This window comes from Prionailurus viverrinus, chromosome B3 (assembly GCF_022837055.1).
Source record: "Prionailurus viverrinus isolate Anna chromosome B3, UM_Priviv_1.0, whole genome shotgun sequence".
In the NCBI taxonomy this organism is placed as follows: domain Eukaryota; kingdom Metazoa; phylum Chordata; class Mammalia; order Carnivora; family Felidae; genus Prionailurus; species Prionailurus viverrinus.
This window is the reverse complement of record NC_062566.1, coordinates 112718780-112731655: the sequence shown is the minus strand read 5'-3', so window position 1 is coordinate 112731655 and position 12876 is coordinate 112718780. Positions and strand designations below refer to the sequence as shown.

The 12876-nt window shown below is 39.5% G+C and overlaps 1 protein-coding gene across 19 annotated transcripts in view; it reads right to left on the bottom strand.

Moving 5' to 3' along the window:
* The window catches only part of SIPA1L1 (signal induced proliferation associated 1 like 1), a 365199-nt gene that overhangs the window by 67321 nt on the left and 285002 nt on the right, over positions 1-12876 (bottom strand). For all 19 annotated transcript variants that reach the window (XM_047861070.1, XM_047861065.1, XM_047861068.1 and 16 more), the window contains 2 exons: positions 10344-10447; positions 7341-7498 (listed from right to left, as the gene is read on the bottom strand). In XM_047861070.1, coding sequence (XP_047717026.1) covers positions 7341-7498; positions 10344-10447 — 262 coding nt within the window. The remainder of the gene's footprint in view (positions 1-7340; positions 7499-10343; positions 10448-12876) is intronic.

Below are 12876 nucleotides of genomic sequence, written 5' to 3'. Positions count from 1 at the left end.
TTCTAACTGGAGAAGGGAATCCGCAGAACCTCCACATGCATTGTAGCCTAATTAGACCAGTCTTAGAAAGGCAATTTTTCTCATCTATTGTGAACTGTCTGGCTTCAATGCTGACAGCTGTATAATTTTAATTTGATCATTTTTTCAAAAGTCAAGCGAAAGATGCTAAAATCCAGATATGCTAGCTTTTCTAAGAGGAATCCTGTAAGGATCCAGAAATACTCATTTTTAAATCGGCAATTTCTTCTCTTGCTAATTTCACTTCAAATTGTCACTCTTTCTCAAGAAGCAGCTGTGGTTCTCTCTTAAATAAGGAGAGGAAAATGCTTATCAGGGGGCACCAATATGAGCACCATCTATCCATTTGCCCCTTAAACTTACTTAAGGTTTTTTACAGATCTACTTATTAACTGTTAGAACTTTAGACAAACATATACTGAAAACCCAGTGATAATTAGAAGCCTCTAGAATGAACTATGAGGGAAAGAACTGAATCTTGAACATATAATTATCGATGAATCATCATGGTAGGGAGGTAAATGATATAGGAGCTAAAATCAGCTTTGCATCATTAGAAACAGAACACTTACGGAAGATAAGGAAGATGACACCCTGGGATGCTTTTTTCAAACAAAGGGTTTCATTTTGGGTTCATCTAACTTCAAGGTTTTCTACAAGGTTAAAAGCTCATTAATTTAGATGCCACAGATTCTGAACTCCTGATAATAAGGCCTGCTTTAAGCTCAGCCGAAAGTATTTTTGTCTCTAAGAAGCCTTTCTAGAACTTCAGTTTGCTATATATAGATGCTTAAGATGTATTAATTATAAATGGTTCTTGCTATTTTTAAAAGCAGATTCCAAGGGGCTTCTGCTTGGACACTTGTTAGCTTCATAGGCAATACTCTGTCTCCTCAGAAATAATACATTCTTTACAATCACAACCATGCCTTATGTGATCAGCAGTATTGAGGACTAGGATGTTCTACTCAGGAGGGTTACCCAGCAGCCAGAAGTTCAGAGGCTGAAGCAATTAGGGAGAGGTAGCACTGGAAGAGAACACAGAGAATTCAGTGTTCCTTGAACTGTCAATAAAATCTTGAGTTTCCTCTTAAAATTCATCTTGAACCTGCATTCTGCTGAGGAGTATCTGCGTCCGTTTTAACACAGAAACATGCTCTGTCCCTCAAACCCTGGGAGTATGACCGAAGGACCAGGAAGGTGTCCTGAGTTTTACTGATGTTTGGCCTATCCTTGAACCTCTATTTGAGCTGCTGCTATGAATTCTTCACCTCTCCAGGAAACAGGCTGTGAGAAGTAAAGTGATGTGCCCAGAGCCTCTCACAGAGAGCCAGGACTGGAATTCGAACTTCTGGGTGGCCAGCAGCGTGCTCTATGACAAGACCATACTATTCCCCCTAAAGGAACATTTTTAACCCTTGCACTCTTGAGGCCCTTGCAAAAGGGACCATCCGTCCACAAGAGTCACACTGTGGAAGAGACCACCATTGGGCTGGGCTTCATAGCATTTGCTGGCATCAAAGACCCTGGATAAAGTAGCAGATCTGGACACCCAAAGCCAATTTCAAGATGATACATAGGAATGTTCCAGAGAAGTCTGAACAGAAGTCTCAATGGAAAAAAGTGAGAAGACAACAATGCCTGAATTTCTGAAGCACCGTGGAAATTCCAATAAACAATTCCAACCCCAAATTTAGAAGCAAGAGGACTCAATGTCAAAACGGTAGAGGGAGGTTTCCCCTTCTTGGAGCCTGGATCAGACTGCCAGTTTGGGGAGCATTCTGAGAAAGCAGGCCCAGGCAAAGGACAGGAATGACCAGCGGCAGAACAAATGTGTGCCTGTCATTCACTCCCTGGGGGGCTCTCGACTTCTAATAGGATCCATTCCCCCGCACTCACGGGGCACCTACTATGTGTCAGGTACTGTGCGCACGTTGAGGATCAAGGATGAGAGGTCACACAGGCTCAGCCTTCCAGCAGTTCAAAGTCTAGTGCGGCTACATCCAGTGGTTTGAGAGCTCTCGTGGGAGGTGTGGGGTGCTACTGAAACCACTTAAGAAAGGCATTTACCTAATAATCCTGGGAGGGCAGGGGAGCCCTGCCACGAAAAGAAAAGGAAGAATTCGTCAGGTGAAGGAGGGGCAGGGGTGTGTAGGAAGAGGCATTCTGCACTTCTCCCCAAATGGTTTTAAACACCAAGAGTGACATATTCAGGTTTTTGTCTCAAAAAGGTCAGCTACACTGGACAATAGGGATGCTGACTGTGGCTTGAGACGGACCTTCTGAAAAAATTTCCACCACTTGACCCACTTTGATTTTTTTTCCTCCTAGCTGAAGCTTGCATATTTACTTATTTTTTTTCAAGAAAAGAAGGGCGTGCACATTTAATATGCACACACCACACTCCCTGCCTACACTAGATACTTTACTTATGGGATTTCAAGTAGATGTCAAGCAACCTTCCGCTGCACAGAAAGGGAAATTTAAGATCTGAGAGGTTTGACAATCTGATCTGATTCCAAGTGCTTTTTGCACTATATCATACTGCTGCCTTTCAGCATTTATTATATTTTAACCTCTGAATATGGAAATCTTTGAGAGGAGAAACCTACATTTCTACCTTTCTAAACGTACTGACCACAATTTAACACTTGTTTTCAAGGCTCAGGTCATTAAAACCACTTACTACTACACTGGTTTTAAAACTAATAACTCTTTACCGTCATCAAATAGTGAGTCAATGTTCCAATGTTCAGTTGCTTAAGATGTCCTAAAACTTTAAAAATCTTTTTATCTAACATGGGTCCGAATAAGGCCCACACAACACTGCAATTTGTCTTCTTCTTCTTCTTCTTCTTCTTCTTCTTTATTCTGTTAATTCCTCTCCACTTCTCTCATTCTCTCTTTTATTTCTTGCATTTACATGTTGAGGAAACAGGGCTGTTTGTCACACAGCGTTGCCTGGAGTCTGAGTTTTGCTGAATACAGGCATGTTTACATGAAGAACATGTAAACTGGCTCCTCCAGAGGTTTGATCAGATTTAGGTTCAATGGTGGGGGAGGGAACAAGACTAATTCATAGGTGCGGTTGTATCCTTCCATTATGAGGCACACATTTGTCTCTTTTCGTGACATCTGCAACCGCTGAAGATCAGTGCCTGGGTCTCTTAATTCATGAGTTACTAAAAAATGCTGGGAAAAATTTTTACACTGTGTTTTAACAAAGTGAGGCCCTCAGGGTGAGCTAAGTATATTCGGTCCTTTGTTTCCAAACCAAATGACTCCAGACTGCTGTGCTTACTCTTCACTTTGAGGTGAAGAGTTTTTCTACATCTCAGGAATCACTTAGTGATGTCTCAGCACATCCTTGCCACTGAACAGTTCTTCATCTTTTTGATTTGTTGCTTCTAATCTGCTCTATCAACCAGGACCAGATAATTAAGCTCAGTGTAATGATACAAATAAAACAAGAGACCGGGGGCTCTCTTATCAGGTATGAGCATAAGCTTTAGTACAGACTTAGTGATTAATTTCTGAGTTCTTGGCTATGTCTACCGTTCAAGGTTAACTGGTCTCTGGAATTAGTTAGAAATAGTCAGTTTTTCCTATTATAAATAAATTATAAATTATAAACTTTCCAATCCCTAGAGAGATAGAACATCCATTATTTCAGGACCTCATTTCCATATCCACCATAGGATTTTTCTCTCGTTGTTCCCCTATTATATCCCAGGGCCTAGAAGAGTGCCTAGCATACACATGATAAGAGCTGCAAAGAGCTGGTGAAAATAAATGAACAAGTTCCAAAGTTGTCTTTTTGTATACAAACTAATTTGCATGGTGACATCAGGTGAATTCTCCTAAAGCTCTCTTTACACCGTGCTACCGGATGGCCTCGCATTCCAAAGGGCTCCACTGCCCCGTAACCCCATCTATGGCAGCACCTTCTTCCGGCACCTGCCACCCCCCACCCTTTCCTCTGTCTACACTTCTGTCTACACCATTGGCCACTCCTAGAATTGTTTCTTTTTCTCCCCCACTGAATTTCCTCCATCTATGCTCTAAAACATATGCCAAACCCCATTTTGTCAGTTCAACGTTCCTTATAACTTCAGCCTGGACGGGCCCCGCACTTCTCCACCTGATCACAGCAAGAAGCTCCTTTGAGAAAACCCCTTTTGTGCTTTCCTCCGCACACGTACCAAGGAGATGTCAATAAGTAAATGTGAGTGTTCCCTGGGGAAAAAGCTCAGAACAAGAGATTTTCAATGATAAAAAGTATTTGAATCCCTCTAACTGAATCACTGTAGAGTTAAATTAGATTTAAATCTAATTTAGTAGAAATCAATGCAGCTCTATAAACTTTTCAACCAAAGTACAGTAAATAAATGAAAGAGGCCCATAACTTCATATCCTTAGTATTCTGGGGAGTGGCTGGGGTATGAGAAAAACTCACAGGTACAGAAATTCTTTGGAAGACCTATTCTGCTTCATGATACATTTATTTTCAGAGAACATAAACCCTTCACACTCTTTCCCCCAAGCATTAACTACAAGAGAGTTGCCCTATCTGCTCTGGGACCTGAAGCATCTCCTGACATCCCCACACACTTCGGGAAACATGCCTACCTCACTTTGAGATGGACTGAGAACAATCAATATACCTCAAATTAATAACAGGAAAAGATCTCTACTTTTGTTTCTTGTGATTCCTTTTAGTGATACTGCAAGTTGGTACGTGCTCTTGGATTTGCAAAAGGCCCAAGTTCACAGTTTCTAAGCAGGGCACTGGGTCTTCAAACATGCTTGGCAACTAGGAAATCCCAGGCCAGCTCATGTGCCATGAGCTGGGGTGTCCACTGTCTTCCCACAAAGGGTCCAGCATCACATTGCATGGTAGGGCTAAGAAGATGGGCTCGCCAGGCAGCAGATTAAAAATAAGAGATAAAAAAAAAAAAAAAAAAGCAAAAGGCATGGTTTTCAAGGCTGGGGTGGGGAGTTTTAAAAGAACAAGACAGGGGTGCCTGGGTGGCTCAGTTGGTTGAGTACCCGACTTTGGCTCAGGTAATGATCTCATGGTTTGTGGGTTCAAGCCTCTGTGTGGACAGCTCAGAGCCTGGAGTCTGCTTTGGATTCTGTGTCTCCCCCTCTCTCTGCCCCTGCACCCCCCCAAAATAAATAAACATTAAAAATTTTTTAATAAAAAAGAATCAGACAGACATCACTTCCTTCCCTAGCAAAGTGTTGAAGAAGGTTGAGAGACCTTTCCTCATTATCAGTCTATTTAGACTTACCCTGGCCATATTTTACATACTTTAAAAAGTGACACTCAATTCAGTCATTCAAAAGCTTTTAAAAAGCATGTCTGGAACAATCTGAGTATATGAGTCAACTTTTCCAGTTGCAACTTTTATGAAATCTAAACATTATTTCCAATGAAAATCAAACATCCTAATTGAGATGAGCTGTAACTCTAAAATGCACTCCAGATTCCAAAGTCTTACTCCAAAAATATGTAAAATAGGTCAGTAATTTTTAAAACTTAAAAATCGCCTATTGAAATAATAATTATTTGGACATACCAGGTAAATAAAATGTATTATTGGGTCAAAAACTATACTGCTAAAATTAATTTTACCCATTTCTTGTTACTTTAAAAAGTATGGCTATTAAAAAATACAAAATTAATACATGGCTTGCATTACAGTTCTACTAGACGGCACTTTATGTAGACAATGGCTTTTAAAGAAGAAATCTCTAAAACAAACCGTGAAGCTTTTCACTCCCAAACGTCATAGTGACCATTCCAAAAGGGGTTAGCTTTCTATCAGAGTTCCATGAAATCCTTGCATAAATCCAGTACAGAATGTGTTTCAATTGCTTGGGGATATTTTCTAAGTGCAAATAGCCATCCCTCCCAGGTATAGTCAAATGTTCTGCACTTAAGTCTGTCATTCTATTCTAAATAATAGCCATGTTATTCTAAATAAAGCAGCTTCCAGGGACCAGATTCTTGGTAAGAGGCTGCAGATCTAGGTCTCTTCTGTTGGAGTTCCCACCCCCTTAGCCCCAGAGTTCTGGAGCAGCTTGTAGGTCAGCAGCAAGGGCAGCAAAGACCCGTGCTTCACAGGGCATGTGAGCAAGGCAACATGGCTGAGCAGTGAAGGGGCTGGGCTCTAGAATCAGACTTAGTGCATTACAATCTAAACTGCCTGGTACCAGCTGACCTCGGGCCAGGGACCTAGCCCCACTGCTTAAGCTTCCTCACCTGAAAACGGGGGACAAAAACAGTACCTAATGCATGGGTTTTACAAATTAAATGAGGCAACCCATGTAAAGTACCTAGAAATAGTGCTGGGCTTATCACCAGAGCCCAACATATACAGTTATTACGGGCTGTGCAAGGAAGGTAGTGGTTTACAGCAGTCCGGAGTAACCTTTCCTTGTTTTGTTCCCTGAGCTTGCTTGCTCCCCTCCCGTAATTAACCTGTACTGACTCCCAAAAGTAGACAGCTGTGGCTCTCACAACAAACCAACTGTCAGTCTGTATTGGCCACTTTCTGGGTAGGTGGCTTTATTAATTTAAAAACAAATATCCAGCATTAGCAAAGCCTAATCTTCCAAATTAAGGATGGAAAGACAGGATAAAATTCCATTACTTTAAACGGACAGATTCCTATTAGAAATATCTTGTTAATGCTAGAATAGCCTGACACATCTTCTTGGTACTATGACCATGTTGACCCAGCAATTCAGGTTCTTATCTTTGTCAACGCCCAAAGGCCTCTTGCAGATAGATGCCTGAAGTCAGACACTCCCGAGACTGGGTCGACACGGGACACTGAAACAATTCCACCAAGTGCTTACTAGTGCATACAAATACTTTGAAGACTGTAGTCAGAAACGTTAGAGTGAATCAAACCAGTCTTAAAGCAAGGGTCTGGGCTTTTTAGACAATAGTAATTAAAACAAAACTTCTCTACTTATTACATCATTCTTCTCTGCTCTTGCCACACCAAATGCAAAGTATAATTAGCAAGATGAGTAATTAGCTGGTGACCAGATGGTATGGACCAAGGACACCACCTAAGGAGGAGGTGCAAATGGAAACAGCAGGTGTCTAACCAGCGTGTCTGGGCAATGTCAACGCCATCGGGTGACATCATCGCGTGAATCGGCCATCCGCACACATAGTTTAAAGACAGAAGTAAATGGCAATAGACTTCCCACTGCTGCTTGAGCAAGCGGAGCAGGATGCCCCCCCCCCGGCACGTGACCCCTGGCCCCGCCCACAAGGCTGCTACCAGGGTGCAGGTAGGTACCTGTAACAAACACTGTCGGTGCAGGGGTTGTGAACCCTGACGATGACAAAAACGTGCTGGAAGTGGGATCGGATGTTTTTTGGGCTGAATGGCTGTGCTCCGGGCTCTTGGAAAACAATTGTGACAATATCATTTCCGATGTGCCGCTTCCGTAGGAGCTGAAAGAAAAAATAAGCAAACAACATAAATGACAACACTCTGCTTTTTTCCTCCCCAATTCCCTTACATAACTGTATTTAAAACATTCACCATTCATCAGGGCATGTTAAGGTAGGTAATCTACAGTTACTGTCAATAATTTAGCCCATCTTACTCCCTCCGAGGAAGGTTGCAGAAATGAATATTCTGAAATTTGCATAAAACGTAGAGCCCATTCAGGAGCTAACCAATATCTGGCATCTTATGCCAAGTTCCAGCATCTCCAAATTCTCAGTTTCCATAACAACAGTTTTGTTCCATTTTCACAGAAGAAAGAAACTTGCCACAGGGAAGATTTTTTTAGAGATGAGAATGGCTGAAGTAATTACACTGCAATTTATGTTCTGGTTTAATTCACTTCATTTAAAGAAATGTGGCTAAGGTGTTTTCCAGTATGTTTTTTGTGCCACAAGCTGGGAGTGCAGAAATTACTAACGTTCCAGAATATAAATGTAACAATTTCAAAGCAGGTCAAATTGCAAGTCTAAATAGTTTTTTAAATTGCTTAAGACCACCTTCTGTTTCACATTAAAAAGTGTTTTGGAAGGTGGCTTTCAAATTTAAGCACCCCAACTCATGCTAGGCCAGTGACTTTCCAAGTGGGGTTTATTACATATTTAAGTCAACAGTGTGAAAAAAAAGTTGAACAAAACTTGCATTTCTCGTATTTATTATATAGAGGCTCTTACAAGGAGGAAAATAATGAGATATAACACTATATCAACTATCTGTTAGGCATAAGCTTACATTCATAAACTTTTTTTTTTAAATTCGCCAGTGACTTTAACTTACACAAATTACATACAAGTAAAATCAGTGATCTAGTATTAGCTGTTAGCTGGGAGAAACAATAGCCTTTTAGATTACGGTTGAGAATTGGGAGTTAGAATGTTCCAGAAATGTACTTTCAACCTTAGGAATTTCAAAGCATCCCAAATTATCCTCTAATGAGGCCATTTACTTTCATTTCTAAACATGATATATTATTGGAAGTTACAGAAATAAAGATGGTCTGTGCTGATGGTTACACAGAATGTACCCATTATTAAACATTATTAATCTACTCAGAATCTCGGGCATACAATTTGTCTATGTATTATGTCATTGCTGCATACATGATGTCATTGCTTTTGGATGCAATGTCATTCTTTACTCCAAATATTGCTTGATATGTAACACTAATATCTTAATAAAGGACCCAAATAGAAATAAATCCATCTATCCATCTCACATTCTATATAATGAAAGACAGTATTTATAAACAAATTCCTGCCACAAGATTTTAAAAGATATTTTGTTTTTGTTTTTTTCCCCAAGCATAAAGTGACCTACAAAGAAGAAATAAATTCTCTAGCTAGCGAATTAAAATTTCTTAAAATGCAGCAGTACCAATCACTCTTTTATCCTGAAATAGGACCTAATAACACTTTCACCTTGACTGGACCCCCAAATTAAATAATTTAGACAGCTGTCCATTTTAATGCCAACTCATGCTGCTCAACACACTTCAACTCATTTAATTGAATCTTAACTAAATTTTTCACCCTTCCATACATCTTCCCTTTCTCTGCTGTGTACTCAGCCTTTAAATACTACTTGTGAATGTCCTGAAGTTTTTTGACCACTTACTGGTTAAAGTAAGAAACACGTTATTTTTCTTAGCATGATGCTTTCCTATCAGAGTAATGTAGAACTTGGAATTTGCATAAAACGAACTGTCAACAAGTTCTAGATCATGGAATTTATCTTCAATAGGTTTATTTTAAGATTTGTAGCTGATTCATTGCTTTGCTGCCTGTTTTTGATTACTTTCGTAATCATAGCAAAGCAAAATCTCATTACCTGGATTTGCGATTTAATCACACCTGCAGTGACAAAGTGTTAGATCAGATCAGTGTTTGGTTAAATTTTGTGAAAGACAGTGTGATTCATTCTGCAGCTGGCCTATGTTCTGTTAGCACAAAAGCTGACAATAACAAAATCTATATCCATTTTAAGGTCAGAGGGAATACTGGACCGCTTGTGTTTATAACAGCTTTTGAAAGGAGACGCTGTTAGCTCTCTGACTCTTTTAAATGTCAGTTTGGCATCATTTATTTTGCAATATTTTTAAAAAACAACTACCAGATACCTTCCAAAACAATACTGCCAGTTTCCATGTTGCTCTGTAACAATGCGTCACTTCTTAGTGTCTTCATTTACTACCTCATCGACCACATTTTAGTAATAGGCGTTGTGCTTTTAGACTTTTTTAAAAGACCCGTGTATGATGTATGCAAATGCAAGGGGTTTTTTTTATGTTCTTTGCTGTCCTCCTGACAAACATTAAGAAAAAAACCTTTTTCTGAGATCCCACGGACATTTATTCTGATTTTTCTCCAAGCCAGTGTACCAAACCTCCTTTGAAATCTGAAATGACACATCAGTACTTTCCTGCTTTGTCCCCTGGCCTCTTGAGATGAAACTTCACCCACTCATACATGTTCTCTGCAACACTGCAGGGTCACCTAATCACCATGATTTTAACTTGTTCTCTTTGGATTCCATGAAAACCTCAATCCCCGTGGGTGAAAAGCAAATGATTAATTCACAAAGCCATCCAGCTGGCTGTTAACCTAGAATCTGGGTCTCTTCATTTGTTTTCAGCTCATTTGCTATTCGTTATTTCCGCAAAGTACAAAAGCTTCCTGCTGTGGTGACAGGTGCAACATTCAATTCTGGTTTCAGATTTTACAAACTTGCCACTTAGGCTTCTGGGGGAAATGAAAAAGGGTAGGAAACACAGACAACACCGGGATCTCTTACCTGTTGCTTGTTATTAGGTGTGTATGGCAGCATGGTGGAAACATGGAACATAATTTCATAGTCTTTGTATGTTGTATACAGAGAATGGGTTCCAGTGGAGTCAGCTACAGTAAAAAAAATAGATATAATGATGAGATGACTGTAAGAATGGGAAAAATAGTTCATTTAAGAAAAATATCTCCAAAAAAAGAAAACAAAGGAAATCGTTTAGGATGAAAAGATGCTAGATAAGAGCTAGCATCAGTGTTCTTACCCATTTTTTGTATCTGATTCTCTTTGGCGGTCCAGGGAAGCCTGGGTCCCTTCTCAGAACAGTATTTGTAAATGCATGAAACAAACTACATCTGATTTCAATAGAAATCAATTATACTGAGAAATAGTTATCAAAAATAATTTTAAACTATAATAGCATTAGATTTCTATAACAAGTTTTAGCAATTGATCGAATAGAACTACTATAATTCTGAAGTAGTGATGTGCATAAGCAGTAGTTTGAGGGATCTCCAAAAAAAAAAAAACAATATGGAAATATCTATGCTTTCAATTTGCAATACAATCATAGGTAGAACTTACGCAACTGTGGTTTGTTGCCCACATTCATAATTGAAGGAAGTCCTAAATTTTAATTAGGGGTCAGTGAAAACAAATGTAAAATGATTTCCCATCCAAGTTCACACACCCCTGAACTCTCCACAGATGTCAGGTTAAGAACGCCTTTTCCAATATTTCTGATTCAAGCAAGAGAGTTGTTTTATTCTTAACAAACAGATGAAAACTTAAAAGGTCTGTAACCTGAATAACAAAGGTATTATAAGCAATGTCCAACAAGTTTTTATAGACTGTGTTCTGCTTTCATCTTCCTTAAGTAAGAGCAACCTCTACTGCCTTAATCATCAACAAATCAATTGCCCAGAAATAACCAGAAACCAGAGAAGAGAATTATTAGCTGTCCAACCGAAAGGGAGCGTCTCTGGTCTTAAAGGACCTGGACTTGCAGGCTGCTAAATGACATTAGTGTGTTTGTTTGTTCATTCTGGGTAAATTCGAGCCTCATCAACCATACCGTTGAAGACCAGAACATTTTACTGCACTTCGGGGAAGCCGCAAGACAAAGCCTCTGGTATACACCAAGAGGCAGTAGTTCTCAAAATTTAGCATGCACACTGGCATCTGGGGAGCTGGTTTAAAAGGCAGATTTGCATGCACCACCCCCAGAAATACTGCACAGTGGGTACAGGGCTGGGCAAAGGAATCTATTTTAATAAACACCCCCAGGGTGACTGTGATGCAAGAGCTCTGCTGCCCTTAGGCACTGCTCCACAAACAGACCACAATGGTGGCTTGCAGACAGGCTTGTAAACATGTTCTAGAGCCTGGAGCTTCAGCCTCAAGCTTCTTGAAGGAACTCAATCTTTGAAGCTGACATAAAATGCAAAGGGTTAAAAAAACAAGCTAAAACTGAAATAAAGCACAGACTATTTTTCAAAAAATTGCTAAAATATCTACCAACAGATAGCTTCCCAAGAAAAAAGTATCTTCTAAATGCTAATGGCCACCAACACAAAAAACTATAAATTACTGCTATAAATAATTGGACTAAGACACGCCTTAAGTACGAAGAACACATCTACTTTTAAGGGCTCTACTTATAAATAACTTCTGAACCGATTAGTACATTTTAAACCTTAAAGCGAATGTGTCAGCTTTGACGTGTACTTACATGTGTTTCAAGTCAATTTTGGGCAAAATTAATGAACTAGAAAAGAGACTGTCATCCGGAACTCATGTGTTACATTTTGCTTTGTATGTCTGTCTAATTCTAAAAGAATTACTGCCAGAGAGGAAAGCTGATGTGGAAGACAACACTGAAGGTAACCTTGCTTTTCTACTTCTGGCCCACTCTCGCCGTCCTTTCTGCGTGCCTCATTTATGTAATAGACGCTGCTTGACCAGCCTTTTTCTGGGGACCTTTGGAAACCCTCAAGTTTTGCTGATAATTTTAAACAGTTTGAACAGTTCCAAAAGCTTCAGAGATGAAACAAGAGGCAAAACAATGCAATTTTCCTTTCCAAGCCATAAGGAATTTCAAAATCCTGAAAATACTATATAAGTAACAGAACTGTTAAATGTTACCAGAAAGAATGGAAAACGAATGTTTGCTATATTTCCCAAAGAATAAAGCATCCAATGTTTCTATTATTATATTTTTAGGGACCCAGAAACCCTGAAACCATGAAAAACTTAATCAGCATGGCAATCAGGAAAAAATGAAAATGACAAAATTCCATTTTGCTCTGGGTAAAGAATATGTATATTGAAAAATTTATAATGGGAAATATGCTTGAGAAGAGGGGTGGAAAGAAGATAATGCTCCTTCTTATCTGTATGGAGCTTTAAAAGTAAATTCGGGCATCTTACGGGTCATCTTAATAATCATGGGATTTGCCTCCAAATCATACTACCAGTGGGTGGCATATACCCACTAATAAGGTCAACATTCTATGCTAAGTCATGGAAAGTAAAATTTCTAATA